Source organism: Gymnoscopelus microlampas (assembly GCF_963454915.1).
Source record: "Gymnoscopelus microlampas genome assembly, chromosome: 8".
NCBI classification, from domain to species: Eukaryota; Metazoa; Chordata; class Actinopteri; order Myctophiformes; family Myctophidae; genus Gymnoscopelus; species Gymnoscopelus microlampas.
Window position 1 is genome coordinate 110,001 of NC_139945.1, and position 22,792 is coordinate 132,792.

Genomic DNA, 22,792 nt, shown 5'->3' on the forward strand with positions numbered 1-22,792 from the left:
ATTGTTTTATAGGCCTGGAAATTGGGTTAAATATTCTGGAAAAGTTTTGTAAATTCATTGCTAAAAATGTGTGGGGACCCTGCTCTTTCAAAGTGACACATATATTTATTAGGCCGCTATACGTCATGCGTCTCACTAGCCAATCAGAGCACACTCTTTCAACGTATTGTCACGTGTCACGTGAGGCTTGACCAATGTTAGCTTGGCCGAGGGGGACGGGGGGACGGAAAGTGAAAACATAGTCTCCTGGAGGAGACAATAATCAACACATTTGGAAGAAACTCCCCAAAAAAATAACCACCAATATGTAGAAGAGCCTTTAGAATGAGTCACAGATACGTCTGTGTTCAACCTAAAGTAAAACTACTGACCTAACATGTTAATGGACGACCTCTCACTGACACACTGTTTATCATGATGTATAAAAGCTGAGTGGATCCTGTGTTCATCTTTAGAGCTGGTTTAAGACCACAGTCCACCATTACCTAATGGAGCTGATCTTACTGTGTTGTAACAACTGGTTCATTCATGTTTTATCAGGTTGAAAACGAGCTGAAGTCGATCTGCTGTGACATCCTGGATGTTCTGGACAAACATCTCATCCCTGCTGCTGACACGGGAGAGTCTAAAGTCTTCTACTACAAAATGTAAGTCAGGCCTTCAACCCCTAAACCTAAACCTAACCCTAACCCCTTACCCTAACCTCAGTAAAACTATGCTAAACCCAGCCATAACCCCATCCCTAACCTTAAAGGAGAATTCCAGACCATGTTTTCTTACCTTCATATGATGTTATATCCTAGGAGGAGGTACAGTAGAAAGAATCCATAATCCATAGTGAGTCACTGCAGCTAAAAACCAGAGTGGACGCTCCATGCTCTAGATCACATATTTTAATATCTTTTTATGTATTTATTCTTTGGTGAGATGTGACGTTTATAGTGTTAATAGATGTGAGTGTTAATAGATGTATGTAGATCTGTTCATAGTGACGTTCATAGTGACAGAAGATGTTGGTCTTGAATGCGTCGGAAGTGTCTTGAGACGAGATTTCACCCTGTGATGTCATCCAAGTCACAATGTAAACCGTACGGAGGGACGCATTCAAGACCAACACCTTGGAGAGTTAATGGACAGAATTCTCCTTTAATCACAACCCTAACTGTAACCCCATCCCTGACCTTAACCATAACCCCACTCTAACCCCAACCCTAACCCTTACTGGACACAACAGAGTCCAGACTGTAAGGTCTAAAGTAAGATCCAGTCTCCATGGTAACGGTCACTACTAACATGTTCACTGTTGATGATCCTGTATTCACAACGTTAGGACAGGTCAAAGGTCATGATGCTTCTGTCTTCAGGTTATGAAAGGTCAAAGGTTATGATGCATTCAGGAGGTTATAAAGGTGAGAGTGATAAAAGGACCAAGACACCTGAATACCTCTTCATTCTACATAGAACATCTGAACCTACGGAGCATAAATAAAGGCTTTTATTATGCTGCTGAATCATGACCACAACAGACAGTCTCGCGTAGCCCCACACACACACACACACACACACACACACACACACACACACACACACACTACAACTCCCCAAATCAGAGAGAGGATGCTGGCACTTCTGCTCACGAAAATATATTTAAAAATATGTTTACATTTTATTTTTTAATTTGTATTTCTGCTCAGCATCAAGATATATATGCTTTAGATCAGGGGTTTACAACCGGTGGTCTGGTTTAACTTTTAATAACTTACAGGAGTTCTTACTGTATCAGAGATGCTCGTAGGCCTGCGTCCTGCGTCGCTGACGCACCATATTGCGAAAGGACGCATTCATGACAACTCTAGTGCGTCCATGGGACGCAGCTCCGATTAGCTCCGATAATATATAATATTTGTCAGCTGTGATCTACATGGACTCTCTCGGTTAGGCACCGTTGGTGGAGAAGTATAACTCTCCGGTTAGACACCGTTGTACTGGAGAAGTATAACTCGGTTAAACAGCGTTGTGTGGCAGAAGCAGCAGCACAGCCCCTCGCTGTTAGTCTACGCTACACACACAGAGAGAGAGAGAGAGAGACGGCATGAGGACCTGCTCTTAAACGTGTTAAAACGTCTTGGATAGACCACTGTCTGGAATAATAACTGATCATCATACATACAGGTCTACTACTAATCTTTGTTGCTGTTGTCATCTTAAATTGACCAGCCAAAGTAAAATCCCCGATTTTAGAGTGTTCTCCCACTTGCTTGGAGATCAGAGTGATGGTGGATTAACGCATGTTGCCAATCAGCTGTGTAACATTAGCAGGTTAACGATGGCTCGTTGAGCCTATGCATTTGACCCTGATTTGACCACAAAGGCAAACAAAAGCACTAATTAATGGCAGCTGTAAGTAACCGGTTGTCTATCGTCTGTGTCTTGTGTATGTTTAATAGGCAACTGGATGTTTTCTGTAGCTTAGAGATATCATAACAATTAATTCCCTGAAGAGGGTAGACCCTCTCCCTCATGCTAAACTTAAAGTGACTTATAAGGTTCCACTTCTCCTCAAAAAGACAACTTTATTTTCCTTTCTCAATGACAAGCCTAATAGTATTATTGCATGTTGACTATGTGCAATAACTGCAAGCCAATGTTCATAGGCATTGTCAGTATTTGTCTTAATTATTTCTTGAATTCCTATTTCTTTATTTGCCAATACTTCCACTGTAAGCCAGTGTTTTCAGTCTACACAATAAATAGTAAAAATAAATTCTACATTCATAAATAATACAAAATAAAATAATAATAATGATTAAAAGGTTCTATGATTAAATGTATTCTATTGGTCAAAGGTATGTTAAATCCACCTGTTGCCCACTACTAGTATTTCTTACCATAAGGTGTGCTAATACTACAGAATCATATACATTTGAAAAAATATATTTATGATTTTTTAATATATGTATATATATCGGTATCGGTCCTGAAAAGCAGGAACGGGTCGCACTGATCTAGATCTGCTATTTTCACAATATGTATCTGTGGAACTGAATCAAACTAAATTAAGTGCCTCAACTCCTAATTCCTCAGGGTGGGGGGTCCCCAGTTAAAATATGATTATTTTGGGGGGTCGCTGCCTGAAAAGGTTGAGATCCACTGCATCAGGATATAATGTACACAGTCACACACGCATAGAAGATATGGAGATTGGAGATCAAAGAAAACGATAGGGGGGGGGACGTGTAATTGGGGACCCATAAAATGTCCCTGGGACCCATCTAAAAGACCACCCTTGCATCCCAGGACCCATTACATTGAAAACCTAGCAACATCACTGCTGTATGGTGTGTGTGTGTGTGTGTGTGTGTGTGTGTGTGTGTGTGTGTGTGTGTGTGTGTGTGATATGAAATGTGAGTTTACCATCACAGTAAAGGCCTTTTTGCACACAGGGTGTGATTTAGTCAATCAGTTTTTACCGCATGCAAAAAGACGCACAAATTGAACTGGGTTTGATTGAAAAAAAAAACCGCATCACATCGCCGCACAGGGTGTGCATGATGTCATTGAGAACCATGAGTTCATTTAAAAAATTATATTTTCCGTTTTTTCCGTGCGGAAAATCGCACCCTGTGTCTGCAAAGACCTTAATTCTCAATCATATTCAAACAGAATCACTGTATTTTATTAGATATTATATTGATATTATAGCTATTTTCTCCAGCTCTCTGTGGTGCATGAACCCCCACCACTATTGTTTGGGGGGGGGGGGGGGGGGGGGGGGTCTATGATGGACCCGCCACGTACAATAATGGTGGTCCCCAGGTTGCTCTTAGTCAGGATTGTGGTCCCTGGGTAAGAATCAGTTGAAAACCCCTGGTTTAGATGATTTGTATTTATTTCAAGATAATACATTTGGGCGACTGTAAAGACTAAACCAGGGGTCTTCAACGTTTTCAGGCCAAGGACCCCCTAGCTGAGACAGAGATGAAACAGGAACACCCTACTCTATATTGTATAAAATTGTGTTTCAGATTCAACTTTTTTTTGTTTACTTGGTCTGCTCTTTTTTCCCTCTACACCTATACCTCTTTGCCAAAAATAGCAGATCTACAAGCTCACAACGCCTCGCGGTGAGCTTGTAGATCTGCTATTTTTGTCTAAAGTTCTCCTCAGAAAAGGGATGCTAGGGTTCAAGTGGTTAAGGTAAAAATATATATATTTATCACACAAAGATTTGGTGGACACCCTGTAGTAACTCTGAGGATCCCCTAGGGGTCCCGGACCCCCTGTTGAAGACCCCTGGAGTCCCAGACTGTATGACCAGAAACATTTAAACATGGTTGGAGGCAACAGTCTGACCATGAGAGACTAGAACAAACACACTGGATCATTATAACAACAGTCTGACCATGAGAGACTAGAACAAACACACTGGATCATTATAATAGAGACTAGAACAAACACACTGGATCATTATAATAGAGACTAGAACAAACACACTGGATCATTATAATAGAGACTAGAACAAACACACTGGATCATTATAACAACAGTCTGACCAATAGAGACTAGAACAAACACACTGGATCATTATAACAACAGTCTGATCAATAGAGACTAGAACAGACACACTGGATCATTATAATAAGGTTCATGAGAGACTAGAACAAACACACTGGATCATTATAATAAGGTTCTTTTAATAATTGCCTAATTGACTAGTCAGTCCTATTTAACACGTTGTCGGACAGAACTAGTGAAAATAGCCGATCTACAAGATCACGGTGTGTCGCATTTTGACACTTTGTGAGCTTGTAGATCTGCCATTTTCGCATGTATTATAATGGGTTAAATGTGTTATTGTCTCCGCCAGGCCGAAAGGCATGGCAAGAGAGTATGTGTTACCCCCCTGTCCGTCCGTGTGTCATTCTGTCATTTTGTGTACAGCTAATCTCTGGCACCGTTGGCTGGATCGCAGCAAAACTGTGCTCACACACTCCCTGGATGCCAGAGCAGAACCTCTGCCCCAAATTCTTCACATGGGCCTTTTATAGCGCCACCAGGAGGCCGATTTGTGCAAAACACATTTTTGAACAGTACTCCTACAGATTTTGGCCCAAAATCCCGCAAATCGGTACACAGTATCTCTATAGTCATTAAAAGAAACGGCTTGTTTCATATTTTTAATTTTCCATCCTTATTGGCAAAAATTGGCTTCCAAAGTTTGCAAAAGTGCTCTGTTTAGAACAAAATGTCTCAAATCATGAACACAGCATGCAATTTCGGTGGAATTTTACACACACATTCCCATTAGGCCAAGGAAGAAATGCCATTTGAAAATGTTCAAATCCTCATGGTGGCGCTGTAACAGGCCGATTCGTGTTTTTACCTATAACTGCATTGATCTGTGTAAAACTTTGTAAGCGCACTCCCTAGAGGCCAAGGAAAAACCTTTGCCCTGCATTTTTCACATCTGCCTTTTTATAGCGCCACCAGGAGGCAGACTTATGTAAAACAAATGTTTTGATATTACTCCTTCAGATTTGATCCAAATCTCACGCTAATAGGTACACATGATCTCTATAGTCATTCATATTCCATCCCGATTGGCTAACATTGACATGTAATGTTTGCAGGAGTGGCCCATTTTGAACAAAATGCCGCAAATCATGAACGCAGCGTCTGATTGCGGTGAAACTTTGAACGCACATTTGCTCTACGTTGAAGAACAAATGCCACCCTTTTAACATTGGCCTGTTATAGCGCCACCAGCAGGTCTAATTTAGCAAAACACATTTTTGGAACAAAATGCCTCAAATCATGAATGCAGTGTCCGATTGTCGTGAAAGACCTAAGAATAAATGGCACCCTTTTCACATTGGCCTATTATAGCGCCACCTTAAACGCATCTTAAACGCGTTAGTTCTATCACAGCTTGATTATTGTTTTGTTATTTGGTCTAGTGCCTCAATGATGGATATTAAGAAATTACAAGTTGTTCAAAATAAAGCTGCATGGTGTGCGTTAAATTGTTCTTATAGAACTAATGTAAAAGACATGCATGACAGCCTGAGATGGTTGTCTGTTAGTCAAAGGGCTTCTTATTGTTTAGTTAATTTCATTAGAAACATAAAAGTTACACAATCTCCAGAAATATTATATAAAAGGTTATTAAAACATTATACTCATCATGAATATCAAACAAGACATGCAATTGAAGGAAGGTTGAATTTTCCCAAAGTTAAAACCTCTGTTATACAGAAAACTGTTACGTATAGAGCTATTGTAAGGTGGAATTCATTGCCGAGTTATATTGTTCAAGCCAATACAAAAGAGGGTTTCAAAATGATGGTAAAACAGTATCTTCCAATATTTCATGAACTTTACTGATTTTGTGTTTAACCTTTGACATCTTATTGACTTGTTTGTTAATAACATGAATATGGTTTAGAAGAGAAAAAACAAATGTATGGGTAAACCTTTTCTCCCTCTGATCATAAAATGTACAAAATTGTTTAAATGTATTTCTGATGTTTTTGTAGGTGAACTATTGTCTGTGTTTGTATCTGTAATGTTTGTTGTGTATGATGTGTTTTTGGGTGTGTCGGACCCCAGGAAGAATAGCCATGCTTAGTGCAAGTGCTAATGGGGATCCATAATAAAGTAAAGTAAACCTGGAGGCCACAATAACATGATACGAAACGTATATTATAATGGATTAAATGTGTTATATTTGTCTGTGTTAACAGGAAGGGAGACTACCACAGGTACCTAGCAGAGTTAATAATGTATTACATGTGTTATATTTGTCTGTGTTAACAGGAAGGGAGACTACCACAGGTACCTAGCAGAGTTTATAACGTATTAAATGTGTTTTATATCATGTTAAATGTGTTTTATATATATTATATTAACAGGAAGGGAGACTACCACAGGTACCTAGCAGAGTTTGCTACGGGTAACGACAGAAAGGAAGCAGCAGAGAACAGTCTGGTTGCGTATAAAGCAGCCAGTGACATCGCCATGATCGAGCTCCCCCCCACCCACCCCATCCGTCTGGGTCTGGCCCTCAACTTCTCTGTGTTCTACTACGAAATACTCAACTCACCAGACAGGGCATGCAGGTATTTATACTCTATTACTCTGTGTTCTACTACCAAATACTCAACTCACCAGACAGGGCATGCAGGTATGTACTCATACTTTGTAGAGTACTTATACTCTGTATTCTTAAGTACTTATACTCTGTGTTTTGCTACGTAAACCTCAACTCGCAGATCTACAAGCTCACAACGCTTGTAGATCTGCTTATCAGTTAAATTATGTGCGTAGTTGCTGCACTTGTCATGTGTAGAAACGCTGTGCGCGAAAGTAGCAACGCGTTCATTTCCTACTCCATAGCATCAAGTTATTCAACAATAAATCAACTTTTTATGTAGGCCTAAAAGTGTAGCAACGTACGCACAAATGTCATGTGTAGAAACGCTGTGTGCGAAAGTAGCGTGAAATGTGGTCAAAACATTCTCCCATTGTTAGCAGTATGGACGGGATGATAATCGTTTATCGTGATAAAAAACGCTCACAATAATCCTATCGCAGAGATTTTAATTCATGGTGAAGTCGTCCTCCGTCCATAAACACTGCACCTGATTGGGATGCTATCAATGCATTGAATGGGACATTATCACCTTTTATTAGACCATTGAATGGGCGAAGTAGGCGACCTACTTACCTACCCGCCATTTATCAGACCATTCATTGGGTGTTATCAAGACATACTGACCTACCAACGGAGATGACTTAAATAGTTCAGTTTTGGTTTTGGTTTTGGTTGTTTTGGTTTGGGACCATGATGGAGGCGCGCAGTCTCAGGCGAGCTGGAGCCCCGCGAAGGACCACCGAGGGAGCTAAAGCGACCGAGTTGCCGTCCTGAGCGGTGCGACGCTCGCCTGAGCCTACTCAGCGCCGTTGGAGTTATGTACCGATAGGCACAGAATGGTAAATATTGTTGTGGGGACTGCTCCGCCTCCAAAGTAGGTCAGTAGCTCCTGATTACGCCCAATGAATGGTCTGACAAATCGCGGGTAGGTCCGTGTATCGCCTACTCCTCACCTACTCGCCCCATTCAAAGGTCTGATAAAACGTGATAATCTCCCATTCAATGCATTGATAGCATTCGAAGCCTGTGAACACTGAGATCAATTCACCTTTTACAGATCTGCATATGTGCTACCACTGAAACCCTCTAGAATTGGTAAAACACACCTGTAAAGAACATACCTTTTTTCACTCTCTAAATCTCTTTGCCAAAAATAGCCGATCTACAAGCTTTTATGTCCAATGTATTTGTATTTAAGTTCATAAAGTTAACATAAGTATAACTAAATGCATTTGAAATTAAATAAAACTGTTACTTTTCAGGATTCCTGTTCAAAAATATGATTAATACGAATTAAGATTTCCAATTCAGAAACAGCAGATCTACAAGCGCAAATCTGCTACTTTTGTGTGAAATGGCCAAGTACGGCATTAATTCACAAAAAAAAAGTCAAATAATAAAAAGTAAAATACGGAGATAAGAGGTGGAAACATAGTGGGAGTGGAACATCATCAATGTTGGGGATAGGGGAGTGGAACTCAATGTTGGGGATAGGGGAGTGGAACTCAATGTTGGGGATAGGGGAGTGGAACTCAATGTTGGGCATAGGGGAGTGGAACTCAATGTTGGGCATAGGGGAGTGGAACTCAATGTTGGGCATAGGGGAGTGGAACTCAATGTTGGGCATAGGGGAGTGGAACTCAATGTTGGGGATAGGGGAGTGGAACTCAATGTTGGGCATAGGGGAGTGGAACTCAATGTTGGGCATAGGGGAGTGGAACTCAATGTTGGGCATAGGGGAGTGGAACTCAATGTTGGGCATAGGGGAGTGGAACTCAATGTTGGGCATAGGGGAGTGGAACTCAATGTTGGGCATAGGGGAGTGGAACTCGTGAATGAACGTGACGTGAAATAAAATCAGGGGGCGGACCGCCACAATGTGTCTGTCTGTCCTGACTTTTAGTTGGACGTCTGCTGTGTTTAAGTTGGATCTCTGCTGCGTTTTTATTGGACCTCTGATGTGTTCTGATTGGCCCGTCTGCTGTGTGTTGTTGTCACGTGACCAGGTTGGCGAAGGCAGCGTTCGATGACGCCATAGCAGAGCTGGACACGCTAAGTGAAGAAAGCTACAAGGACTCTACGCTCATCATGCAGTTGTTACGTGATAACCTGACATTATGGACTTCAGACATGCAGGGAGACGGTAAGACCACTTCCTGTTTCATTATGACCACTTCCTGGTTCATTTCAAGGTATATAGAAAAGAAGGTAAGGTCAGCCTAGGGGCCGGGCAGACGCCATTGAACGTGCACGGGACATGACATGGGAGACAAAACTGTAACACCATAAGTGTGGTGAAATACATTGAAGTCTATGGCAGCTTTGTGAACAAACACTGAATGATTGTGTCCTCATGGGGTTGTTGTCGAGACCACCTAAAGCGAGTCCAAGTCAAGACCAAGTGACTTGGAGGGGGGGGGGGGGGGCGAGTCAAGACTGATTCCGGAAGGCCAGGGAGGGGGTCGAGTCTGAGTCGAGACCGAGACAGACAGGAGACGAGACAGAGTCAAGAGTCAGATTTTTTTTAATTATTATTTGATAGCTGTCCATAAGCACCAGACAGCTCTCTTATAATGTTAATGTGAATGGGCTCCTCATAATATGGGTTTAATAACATTGTTTCATTGCGTTGTAGTGACTTGGTCTTGGACTCAAGTGGACTCTGTGGGGGTAGAGTCCCGAGTCCCTTAGTCCGAGACCGAGTAAAATCATGGGCGAGACCGAGATGAGACCCAGAAAATCTAAATGTGGTCCCGAGACCGGTCTCGTACTACAACCCTAGGAATATAAAAGAAGACATAATTGTCACAGGTTGTTTTTCGACGTAGACGCTGTATAATGTTATTGAGGCGTCTAAACACAGCAGCATGTATCGTTTCTGGCAGTGCTGACAGATTCTGTGAGAGACACAAGCAACCAGGTCTTAGGAAAACAAGCCCACAAGAAGCAACATGGGCACTATGCCATTATGAGCACTTTAAACCTTTATACTGCATACATTGAAAATAGCAGATCTACAAGCTCACAACGCGTCGCGAAGCGACGCGTTGTGAGCTTGTAGATCTGCTATTTTCAAAACATCTTGAAATAAAATCCGTAGTATTTGAATATTTTTTAAACACAAATCTGTACAGGGCTCCCTGGCAAAAAACATTTTCAGATGGGGGTTAGGGACAAATACATATTCATTTGGGGGTCCATGACATAAAAAATATTGAAAACCACTGGTTAAAATAAACAAAAAAAATATGAAGCAAGCCCAAATAATCATCTACACTTAACAAACAAAACCGCAACCCACAACTTCACAGAACAATTTGCCCAAAGTCGCTTATAATAAGCGGACATGGCAACACTGGTTTCTGGCTCAGCGGTATCGCGAGATTTGGTTGTCTCGTGATACTTTGGCACGTTCAGAAACGTACTTTGTGCTCTTTAGATAGCTTAATAAACTTATACAGTGGACACGTGGAAAAGCAACACAGCAGAAAACAATGTGTGATAATTATGTCTTCTTTTATTTTCCAGAAGCAATTACTCTAGAAAGGTCTGTCATTCAGAAATATATTTAGTTCATGAGCTGGTCTAACATGGGTCCTAACCAAGACAATAAATACCCCACGACCCCAGTGGTCTTGATGCCCAGTGGTCTTGATGCCCTGTGGTCTTGATGCCCAGTGGTCTTGATGCCCAGTGGTCTTGATGCCCTGTGGTCTTGATGCCCTGTGGTCTTGATGCCCTGTGGTCTTGATGCCCAGTGGTCTTGATGCCCAGTGGTCTTGATGCCCTGTGGTCTTGATGCCCAGTGGTCTTGATGCCCTGTGGTCTTGATGCCCTGTGGTCTTGATGCCCTGTGGTCTTGATGCCCTGTGGTCTTGATGCCCAGTGGTCTTGATGCCCTGTGGTCTTGATGCCCAGTGGTCTTGATGCCCTGTGGTCTTGATGCCCAGTGGTCTTGATGCCCTGTGGTCTTGATGTGGTCTTGATGCCCAGTGGTCTTGATGCCCTGTGGTCTTGATGTGGTCTTGATGCCCAGTGGTCTTGATGCCCTGTGGTCTTGATGCCCAGTGGTCTTGATGTGGTCTTGATGCCCAGTGGTCTTGATGCCCTGTGGTCTTGATGCCCTGTGGTCTTGATGTGGTCTTGATGCCCAGTGGTCTTGATGCCCTGTGGTCTTGATGCCCAGTGGTCTTGATGTGGTCTTGATGCCCAGTGGTCTTGATGCCCTGTGGTCTTGATGTGGTCTTGATGCCCTGTGGTCTTGATGCCCTGTGGTCTTGATGCCCTGTGGTCTTGATGTGGTCTTGATGCCCAGTGGTCTTGATGCCCAGTGGTCTTGATGCCCTGTGGTCTTGATGCCCTGTGGTCTTGATGCCCTGTGGTCTTGATGTGGTCTTGATGCCCAGTGGTCTTGATGCCCTGTGGTCTTGATGCCCTGTGGTCTTGATGCCCTGTGGTCTTGATGTGGTCTTGATGCCCAGTGGTCTTGATGCCCAGTGGTCTTGATGCCCTGTGGTCTTGATGTGGTCTTGATGCCCTGTGGTCTTGATGCCCTGTGGTCTTGATGTGGTCTTGATGCCCAGTGGTCTTGATGCCCTGTGGTCTTGATGCCCAGTGGTCTTGATGCCCAGTGGTCTTGATGCCCTGTGGTCTTGATGCCCTGTGGTCTTGATGCCCTGTGGTCTTGATGCCCTGTGGTCTTGATGCCCAGTGGTCTTGATGCCCAGTGGTCTTGATGCCCTGTGGTCTTGATGCCCTGTGGTCTTGATGCCCTGTGGTCTTGATGCCCAGTGGTCTTGATGCCCAGTGGTCTTGATGCCCAGTGGTCTTGATGCCCAGTGGTCTTGATGCCCTGTGGTCTTGATGCCTAGTGGTCTTGATGCCCTGTGGTCTTGATGCCCTGTGGTCTTGATGCCCTGTGGTCTTGATGCCCTGTGGTCTTGATGCCCAGTGGTCTTGATGCCCTGTGGTCTTGATGCCCTGTGGTCTTGATGCCCAGTGGTCTTGATGCCCTGTGGTCTTGATGCCCAGTGGTCTTGATGCCCTGTGGTCTTGATGCCCTGTGGTCTTGATGCCCAGTGGTCTTGATGCCCAGTGGTCTTGATGCCCTGTGGTCTTGATGCCCAGTGGTCTTGATGCCCTGTGGTCTTGATGCCCTGTGGTCTTGATGCCCTGTGGTCTTGATGTGGTCTTGATGCCCAGTGGTCTTGATGCCCTGTGGTCTTGATGCCCAGTGGTCTTGATGCCCTGTGGTCTTGATGCCCTGTGGTCTTGATGCCCTGTGGTCTTGATGCCCAGTGGTCTTGATGCCCTGTGGTCTTGATGCCCAGTGGTCTTGATGCCCAGTGGTCTTGATGCCCTGTGGTCTTGATGCCCAGTGGTCTTGATGCCCTGTGGTCTTGATGCCCAGTGGTCTTGATGCCCAGTGGTCTTGATGTGGTCTTGATGCCCAGTGGTCTTGATGCCCTGTGGTCTTGATGCCCTGTGGTCTTGATGCCCAGTGGTCTTGATGCCCAGTGGTCTTGATGTGGTCTTGATGCCCAGTGGTCTTGATGCCCAGTGGTCTTGATGCCCAGTGGTCTTGATGCCCAGTGGTCTTGATGCCCTGTGGTCTTGATGCCCTGTGGTCTTGATGCCCTGTGGTCTTGATGCCCTGTGGTCTTGATGCCCTGTGGTCTTGATGCCCAGTGGTCTTGATGCCCTGTGGTCTTGATGCCCAGTGGTCTTGATGCCCTGTGGTCTTGATGCCCAGTGGTCTTGATGCCCAGTGGTCTGCATTGCCTTCTGCCCACACGCTGATTCCACTGTTTTCTCCTAAACACCGTCCTGTCAACATGTTTTTTGATACCAGTTGTCTGGTTGAGATTCTAAATGAGTATAATTGGACATGAATTGAAACGTGGCTGTCCAAAACAGTAGCTTTGATTTAGAGGCTGATATGAATCGTGTGCAGGGGGGGGGGGGGGGGGGGTGGTGTTTGTTTAACGTTACTTACCAGCTTTAATGAAATCATTTTGACTGTAGATAAAAAGGTCAGGATTGTAAATTCTTATTGAATGTACATACTGTATATAACCAGTGTTTAGAATCTGAATCATCTTTATTGTCACATCACAGGTTTTACAGAAGTAACACAGTGGGGTGTAATTAGTGTTCGTGCAGAGTTCACATCCTATCGTTATTTACATAAAGAAGAGAGGGAAGAAGAAGAAGAGGGGGGGGGGGGTAAGGGGGGATGGAGATCATGAAAAAGAAAGAAGCACATCAGACCAGTCGTTCATAGAGTAACTGGTGCATATGGTTCAGACAGAAACTGTTTCTTTAAAGAGAAAACCAGAACTGACTTTCATCCATTTAGGATGTTGTTTTTATTAGAGTCTGATCGCCCCCCCATGCAGCATCACTCATTTAAAGGACAACTTTGCTTTTTTTACAACCAAGGTTTATATTTTAGCTTGTAATTCAAGTAAATAATAGATGAGTGTTACTTTTTTTTTCATTTACTGCTTTATATAGTTTTAGCAATTTTCCCGATATTTTTTACAGTGGGGGGCATTCTGTCCGGTGGCTAAATATGTATTTTTTAACACAATAAAAAAGGTCCTGTGGTCTTTGATGGCCAGATGTGAGTTATTGGGGGCTAGAAGAGCTACTGTAAATAATAATAAAGAAAACACCGGGTTATTGTGTAAAAAAATACATATTTAGTCACCGGACAGAATGCCCCCGCCCACTGTAAAAAAGATAGCGAAAATTGTTATATAATTGTATATAATTATATATAATTGTTAACTATAGAAAGCAGTAAATTTAAACATTTGAACACTCATCATTTATTTACTTTAATTACAATCTAAAACATGAAACTTGGTTGTAAAAAAACAAAGTTGTCCTTTAACCTCACAGGCCTTCCTCAGCGTGTGCGAAACAGTGTCACCTTATAAAGGGACCTCGGTGCAACGCACAAGGCGGTCCGGGTGAAAACATTTGCAAGTTTACATACAACAATATGATGATAAAAGAAACGGAGATCAAAGAAGTGATCTACATATATTTACACATAGTACCTGAGATCAGATATAAAGCTGTGTGAACATACCAGCAGACTCTATACTGATCATGATATACTTATGGAGGTTTGCATCTGACATTGATCATCAGTAACGGAGCATGTGTACACTTTAACATCACTGTAGCCTACAGCTGACGTTTAATCAACATGGAAATATAGATGAATAAATAAGCAAAATCCCCAAATTATGAGTCTTAATATCCAGCAAGCAATAGACATTAATAACTGCAAACAAACTCAACATTTAGGCTATCAGTAGCTATCATATAGAAGCAGAGAGAAGCTGTGACCTCACCGCTCTGATGGACAAGAAATACATAAATAATCCTTTTGCAAACCACATCCATGTTCTGTTAGTTGGTCAACAATGTGACCGTTTGACATTGTTTGAGCCCGTTTTTGGTGCAACACGGTCGCAAATTCCCCTCGTTGACGGTCATCGCTTTCACCTGTTGTGCTTAGAGGCCTGTAACAATTATTACATAATCACAATTATTTTTGCATAATCGTTTCCATGTTGAAAAATGTTCTCACATTTTCAAATATTACAAATAGCAGAAATGGCAGATATACAAGCTTACAACGTGTCACAACTATTTCTACTGTTTTTACATATAATAATTAAATGTAAAATATTTCTTTGTATGTTTCAATTATGTGTCATAATCTGTCCTGTGCAATTTTTTTATTATGATGCCTAATGGGCTTCATATGTTCCATGTCAAACACAATTAAATAGTTAATCACAATTATTTGAGTTACTTAACCCATTGAGACCTGAAGCCGATTCTACATGTCTCCTAAATCCCAACAGTTTTCTGAAAAACCTATGTTTCTATATCAGTGGTGCTCAATCTTTTTCATGTCAAGGACCCCCAAAATGATATGTATTTGGCCGCGGACCCCCATCAAAATATGTTGTTCCAGGGACCCCCCAGAAGCAAACAATTGAGTTAAAAATGTTCGCTTTAAAAATATATATATTCAAAGATTTGCACACATTTTTACGATTTTTCAAAAATAGCAGATCTACAAGCTCGTAGCGCGGCACTCGGTGCCGCGCTATGAGCTTGTAGATCTGCTATTTTTGAATAGCCAAAGTGTAAAATAATGCTTTTTTTAGCTCAAATCTAAAAATGACGAAGTTCCAGGTCTTAATGGGTTAATTTGTAATGGTGACGGCTCTAGTTGTGCTGCTGTAAGCAACAAGGCAGATCCCCGCCAGGCCGGGTTGTCTACCCAGGCCTGTGAAATTCATAGGCATAGAAGCTGATTGGAATGGAATCTGCTCAAACTGACTCGTGTACCGATACAGAACCATATAACGGCTATATTTTATATTGGTGTCAGGTGGAAACTTTGTATGTCCAAAACTGTTACTTTTTTTTATAAATTTAAAAACAATTAAAAAAAGTGCAAATAGACGATCTACAATCTCACAACTCGTTGTATCCCAATGCGTTGTGAGCTTGTAGATCTGCTATTTTCACTACTTTAGTGTGACACTCTTGTATGATAAAGTAGGGAATTTATTTATGAAACAAACATTAAAAGTTGAAATACAGAGATACAAGGTTTCTGCCTGACAGCAACAATATCTATGATTTGATCCTTTGCATTTATCCATCAAAACATTATGTCTTTAGGCCTCTGTGTGTATTTATTTATCTACTATTTGTTTAAATGTTTTTCAAATTGATTTGGACAATGTTCTGACAATATAGGCTATTGGTCAATAACATGACAATAGTTATATAATAATATAATAATAATAATATAACATGGTAATCAGTGGTCTGATCAGGCTCTAGTGATGTCACTGATAGTTAGACTGTAGTTGTTCTATATAACCTCTAAGTTAAATGAATTGTTTCCTTAGACTTCAGATCATACTTTTATGTCATGTTTTCCTGCCCTGGAATTTGACCTTTTTGACCTCACAACATTTACATTTACAACACCAAAGGTCACATGGCCTTGACCCTAAAATGCCTGGTCCCCGAGCCACAGTTTGAGAACCAGTGGGTGTAAGAACTAGAACCAGTATGAGAACCAGTGGGTGTAAGAACTAGAACCAGTATGAGAACCAGTGGGTGTAAGAACTAGAACCAGTATGAGAACCAGTGGGTGTAAGAACTAGAACCAGTATGAGAACCAGTCGGTGTAAAAACTAGAACCAGTATGAGAACCAGTGGGTGTAAGAACTAGAACCAGTATGAGAACCAGTGGGTGTAAAAACTAGAACCAGTATGAGAACCAGTGGGTGTAAAAACTAGAACCAGTATGAGAACCAGTGGGTGTAAAAACTAGGGCAGCGCTGGTTGGCAGATATCAATAGAGTTTTAGACCCACATGTGTGCCAGCCTGTACCTGATAATATGATAATATGATAATATGTGTTTTCCACAGTGACACATGCTGGAAACACAGAAACACTGACGTTATGGTTCATAGAACAGATACAGTATAGTGAAAATACAATCTATAGTATCGCTCTGTGTCTAAACAACTCTGGTATAGTTACATAACATGAATGAAAACAAACAAAATAAATAAAATAATCTGCACAGTAGAATAAACACAATAGGTGACGTCATTCCATTAAATGTCTTAGTCATGGTCCTTCAAACGTGTATAAGAAGTTTTAACTGAAAAATCCACTCCAGTGAGCCATGGCAGGTGTTTTTCTCACACATTATTAATGGCCTTTTCATGTCTTCTCTCTCCATCCTGAATGAAGGGCCTGTTAAACTGACAGGTTGTTGGTTCTGTTCTGTTAAACTGACAGGTTGTGGGTTCTGTTCTATTCCCTGTTAAACTGACAGGTTGTTGGTTCTGTTCTGTTAAACTGACAGGTTGTGGGTTCTGTTCTATTCCCTGTTAAACTGACAGGTTGTTGGTTCTGTTCTGTTAAACTGACAGGTTGTGGGTTCTGTTCTATTCCCTGTTAAACTGACAGGTTGTTGGTTCTGTTCTGTTAAACTGACAGGTTGTGGGTTCTGTTCTGTTAAACTGACAGGTTGTGGGTTCTGTTCTGTTAAACTGACAGGTTGTTGGTTCTGTTCTGTTAAACTGACAGGTTGTTGGTTCTGTTCTGTTAAACTGACAGGTTGTTGGTTCTGTTCTGTTAAACTGACAGGTTGTGGGTTCTGTTCTGTTAAACTGACAGGTTGTTGGTTCTTTTCTGTTAAACTGACAGGTTGTTGGTTCTTTTCTGTTAAACTGACAGGTTGTTGGTTCTTTTCTGTTAAACTGACAGGTTGTGGGTTCTGTTCTATTCCCTGTTAAACTGACAGGTTGTTGGTTCTGTTCTGTTAAACTGACAGGTTGTTGGTTCTGTTCTGTTAAACTGACAGGTTGTGGGTTCTGTTCTGTTAAACTGACAGGTTGTGGGTTCTGTTCTATTCCCTGTTAAACTGACAGGTTGTTGGTTCTGTTCTATTCCCTGTTAAACTGACAGGTTGTTGGTTCTGTTCTGTTAAACTGACAGGTTGTGGGTTCTGTTCTGTTAAACTGACAGGTTGTTGGTTCTGTTCTATTCCCTGCAGGTGAAGAACAACAGAACAAAGAAGCTCTGCAAGATGTGGAGGACGAGAACCAGTGAGACCCAATGCCACGCCCACAACCACACCCCTCCTCTTCGTCCTGACACTCCTCCCACCTCCCCGCCCCCTCTCTCCCCTCCCTCCTCTCCTCTTTAATAGTCTCTGGTCAGCAGACTTCTAGATCCAGCAGGTTCTACGGAGTTTTATCAAGTTATTTTTTTTTCTTTTCTCTCTTTTATTTAGTTTTTATTTTATTTTTTTTATTATCCCTTTAATTCATTTCAAAAATAAATACAAAATACCACTTAATTGTGTCCTTGAATACGTAGTTAGGAAAGGAAAGGATGCAAAGGAGACGAGGGTCCCTGGGGGTTTGATTTCATGTCCCTGGGTTTTGATCTGGGTTTGATTTAATGTCCTGGTACAAACGAGGAGCTTCTCTAAAAAAAAACTTTTGTTTTATTTTCTGTATCCGGTTTTGTTTTGTTTTTTTGTTTTGCTTTTTTTGTTTTTGTTTTTCCTCAATATTTTTATCAGTTGCTGGATGGTATTTTGAGATTTTTTTTCTTAATGTAATTACAGAAATTAACTTTTATTACTGATATGTCGGACTATTAGTTTATGGGAGCTATTTTATCTCTTTGTGTTTAGTTGAAATGTCGGAATGCGAATCATTTTACTTTTTTTGGGGGGGGGGTGGGGGGGGATTGGGGGGCGGGAGGGGATGGGGGAATCAAAAAAAGAAAAGAAAAAAAAGTGCCCTTTTTTTTTGTTAACTTTAGTTTATGGGAGGAAAGTTGGCAAAGTGTTGGTGACTGATATCCACGTAGAGAGTTGGTGACTGATATCCCAGCCTGATCGCCAGAGAAGTAGTATGTATACATTGCACAGATTTGTGCACGTCATTCCGTGCATAGTCGCCTAGAAACCCCCAAATTCCGTGCATATGTACGGGGAGTCCCACGGTGGGCGTAACCAGTCGCAACCCGGAAAAACCAGGAAGTAGAGCAGTCCCCACAACAACATGTACCATTCTGTGCCTATCGGTACGTTAACTCAAACGGCGCTGAGTAGGCTCAAGGGAATGTCGCAATGTTCAGGACGGCAACTCGCTCGCTTTAGCTCGCTCGGTGGTCCTTCACACGGCGACAATTCCCTTGAGACTGCGCGCCTCCGAAATGGTTTAGTCACAATGGGGGAGATGCGAGGCGGCTATGCACGGAATTTGTGGTTTTCCAGTAGTCTATGCACTAGTGATGCGCGGGTTGACCCGTAACCCGCGGGACCCGCGGGTCAACCCACGGCGCGGGTGGGTCAAGTCAGAATTTCGGAGAAAATGATGCGGGCTGAGGGTGAGCGGGTCACGCGCTCTCACACGCACAAAAAATAAAAATAACATGCTCTTGTTTTGTCTTTATTCCTAATAAGAATAAGAATAATAACAATAAAACAGTTTGAATACACTTGGGGATTATTTTCTAACCATAATTTTACAGAATAAAAAAAAAATCGCGGGTCGCGGGGCGGGTTAGCCATAGATTTATATATGGGTTCGCGGGGCGGGCTGAGGCGGGTTGCGTTCCGTGGCGGGGCGGGTCATGAAAAAACCCGACCCGCGCATCACTACTATGCACGGATTTTGAGAAACGTTGAAAAACGTTCAATGAGAACGTTTCCTCTGGCGATCGGGTTGGATATCCACGTAGAGAGTTGGTGACTGATATCCACGTAGTGTTGGTGACTGATATCCACGTAGAGAGTTGGTGACTGATATCCACGTAGAGAGTTGGTGACTGATATCCACGTAGAGAGTTGGTGACTGATATCCACGTAGAGAGTTGGTGACTGATATCCACGTAGAGAGTTGGTGACTGATATCCACGTAGAGAGTTGGTGACTGATATCCACGTAGTGTTGGTGACTGATATCCACGTAGAGAGTTGGTGACTGATATCCACGTAGTGTTGGTGACTGATATCCACGTAGAGAGTTGGTGACTGATATCCACGTAGTGTTGGTGACTGATATCCACGTAGAGAGTTGGTGACTGATATCCACGTAGTGTTGGTGACTGATATCCACGTAGAGAGTTGGTGACTGATATCCACGTAGTGTTGGTGACTGATATCCACGTAGTGTTGGTGACTGATATCCACGTAGTGTTGGTGACTGATATCCACGTAGAGAGTTGGTGACTGATATCCACGTAGAGAGTTGGTGACTGATATCCACGTAGAGAGTTGGTGACTGATATCCACGTAGAGAGTTGGTGACTGATATCCACGTAGAGAGTTGGTGACTGATATCCACGTAGAGAGTTGGTGACTGATATCCACGTAGAGAGTTGGTGACTGATATCCACGTAGAGAGTTGGTGACTGATATCCACGTAGAGAGTTGGTGACTGATATCCACGTAGAGTGTTGGTGACTGATATCCACGTAGTGTTGGTGACTGATATCCACGTAGAGAGTTGGTGACTGATATCCACGTAGAGAGTTGGTGACTGATATCCACGTAGAGAGTTGGTGACTGATATCCACGTAGAGAGTTGGTGACTGATATCCACGTAGTGTTGGTGACTGATATCCACGTAGTGTTGGTGACTGATATCCACGTAGAGAGTTGGTGACTGATATCCACGTAGTGTTGGTGACTGATATCCACGTAGAGAGTTGGTGACTGATATCCACGTAGAGAGTTGGTGACTGATATCCACGTAGAGAGTTGGTGACTGATATCCACGTAGAGAGTTGGTGACTGATATCCACGTAGAGAGTTGGTGACTGATATCCACGTAGAGAGTTGGTGACTGATATCCACGTAGTGTTGGTGACTGATATCCACGTAGAGAGTTGGTGACTGATATCCACGTAGAGAGTTGGTGACTGATATCCACGTAGAGAGTTGGTGACTGATATCCACGTAGTGTTGGTGACTGATATCCACGTAGAGAGTTGGTGACTGATATCCACGTAGAGAGTTGGTGACTGATATCCACGTAGAGAGTTGGTGACTGATATCCACGTAGTGTTGGTGACTGATATCCACGTAGTGTTGGTGACTGATATCCACGTAGAGAGTTGGTGACTGATATCCACGTAGAGAGTTGGTGACTGATATCCACGTAGTGTTGGTGACTGATATCCACGTAGAGAGTTGGTGACTGATATCCACGTAGAGAGTTGGTGACTGATATCCACGTAGAGAGTTGGTGACTGATATCCACGTAGTGTTGGTGACTGATATCCACGTAGAGAGTTGGTGACTGATATCCACGTAGAGAGTTGGTGACTGATATCCACGTAGAGAGTTGGTGACTGATATCCACGTAGTGTTGGTGACTGATATCCACGTAGAGAGTTGGTGACTGATATCCACGTAGTGTTGGTGACTGATATCCACGTAGAGAGTTGGTGACTGATATCCACGTAGAGAGTTGGTGACTGATATCCACGTAGAGAGTTGGTGACTGATATCCACGTAGAGAGTTGGTGACTGATATCCACGTAGTGTTGGTGACTGATATCCACGTAGAGAGTTGGTGACTGATATCCACGTAGAGAGTTGGTGACTGATATCCACGTAGAGAGTTGGTGACTGATATCCACGTAGCGGCAAAGTCGTTTTGCTTCAACTTTTTTTTTCACCATCTTGTTTTTTTTGTTTTTTGTTCGTTATTTGTCTCTGGACTGTAAAACCTTTGTGCTGAAATACTGTAAGACTCTGTGTGCAACACGACAACATGCTGAAGGCTGTGTGTGGCGTAGTTTTATAAAACCACTGAAAAAAAAAAAAAAAACCCTTTTAAATTCTGACCCGCGACACGGACTTCCACCTTCTGTTCTCGGTGACTACGGACCTGAGTTTGCAGCCGCCCGTACTTGGTCAGCTCTTTCTTTTTTTTTAGGGTTATAGGGGTTCCTTAAACAGACACCCGCCACGATCTATTTCGCCCTGAAATAGACGATTTACAAGCTCACAACGCGCCGCGAACGCGGCACGTTGTGAGCTTGTAGATCGGCTATTTCTGACGAATGTCCCTTTCCCCCTCCGCTCCCCCAGAATAGTTGGGGTTCAAGTGGTTCCACATCCAGATAAAAGTGAAAACGGTCACTTTTGTAAAAGACAAAAAGAATAAGATTGGCTTAAAATAAACCAAACGTCTCTTGACAAAGAGATGATAAATATATATTTAAATAAATATATCTGGTTTCTTAGTTGCTTGCATGAGTTGACAAATATATTTCTGCTGCTTTTCCCTCTTTAACTAAAACATCTCTGTATCACTTTTGTTGCTTTGTTTTGTTTTTTTTCTTCTCTCCGTTTCTTTCGTTTCATTTTGTGTAAGTACTGGATATCTGAGTGATGCCACAGACAGACAGACAGACAGACAGACAGACAGGGGGATCTGTAATGTTCTTACTGAAAAACACAGCATGGAATTAACATTAAAAACAATCTAAATTAAACATTAAAACAAAACGTCTCGCTTTTGCTTCCCTTCATTGTAGCTCGCAGCCTTTAAAAGGAGTAGTTCACACATTTAAAAAAAAGAAATCTACCAATTACAAACCTCATCAAGCCTTGAATTCATGGAGATTTGTTTGTTTTTGTCGCATTTGTTTTGTGTAGTTACCATGCTATGATTGAATTCTAAAAGCTCTAATAGTTGCTCCATTGAGAAACTGATCATTGAAAATATTCTCCTCATTGACTTGCATTGAAACGGGAAACTTCTCTGTCTCTCTTTGAGCTCGTAAACAAACACTAAGATCCTGACAACATAAAACATCACAAAACACACTTATGCATTTTATTTAATTTTATTTAATTATCTTCTATTCAGGCTCTGGATCAGTGGGTCCAGTCTGGCTTTTCCTCACATGGCTAAATCAACAGGAGGTTTTTAATAAATAAAGTTATGTATTTAGTTTGCATTTGTTTACGGGCTAAAGGAGTGACTTTGAGAGTCGTTTCATTGTACAATGTAAGTCAATAAGTCATATTCTGAATTCTAATC

The 22,792-nt window shown here is 42.2% G+C and overlaps 1 protein-coding gene and 1 long non-coding RNA gene across 2 annotated transcripts in view; both read left to right on the forward strand.

Annotated features, from left to right (window-relative positions):
- Positions 1-18,057, forward strand: part of ywhae1 (tyrosine 3-monooxygenase/tryptophan 5-monooxygenase activation protein, epsilon polypeptide 1) — a 42,092-nt gene extending 24,035 nt beyond the window's left edge. Inside the window, exons 3-6 of the mRNA XM_084063917.1 lie at positions 541-647; positions 6,912-7,118; positions 9,160-9,296; positions 17,774-18,057. Coding sequence (XP_083920043.1) covers positions 541-647; positions 6,912-7,118; positions 9,160-9,296; positions 17,774-17,829 — 507 coding nt within the window. The 3' untranslated portion in view covers positions 17,830-18,057. The remainder of the gene's footprint in view (positions 1-540; positions 648-6,911; positions 7,119-9,159; positions 9,297-17,773) is intronic.
- A 2,720-nt stretch (positions 18,058-20,777) lies between these two features.
- LOC311050281 lies at positions 20,778-22,254 on the forward strand. Its single transcript, XR_014601278.1, has 2 exons — positions 20,778-20,870; positions 21,359-22,254. It is a non-coding gene; the product is annotated as an uncharacterized lncRNA (long non-coding RNA).
- The last annotated feature ends 538 nt before the right edge of the window (positions 22,255-22,792 follow it).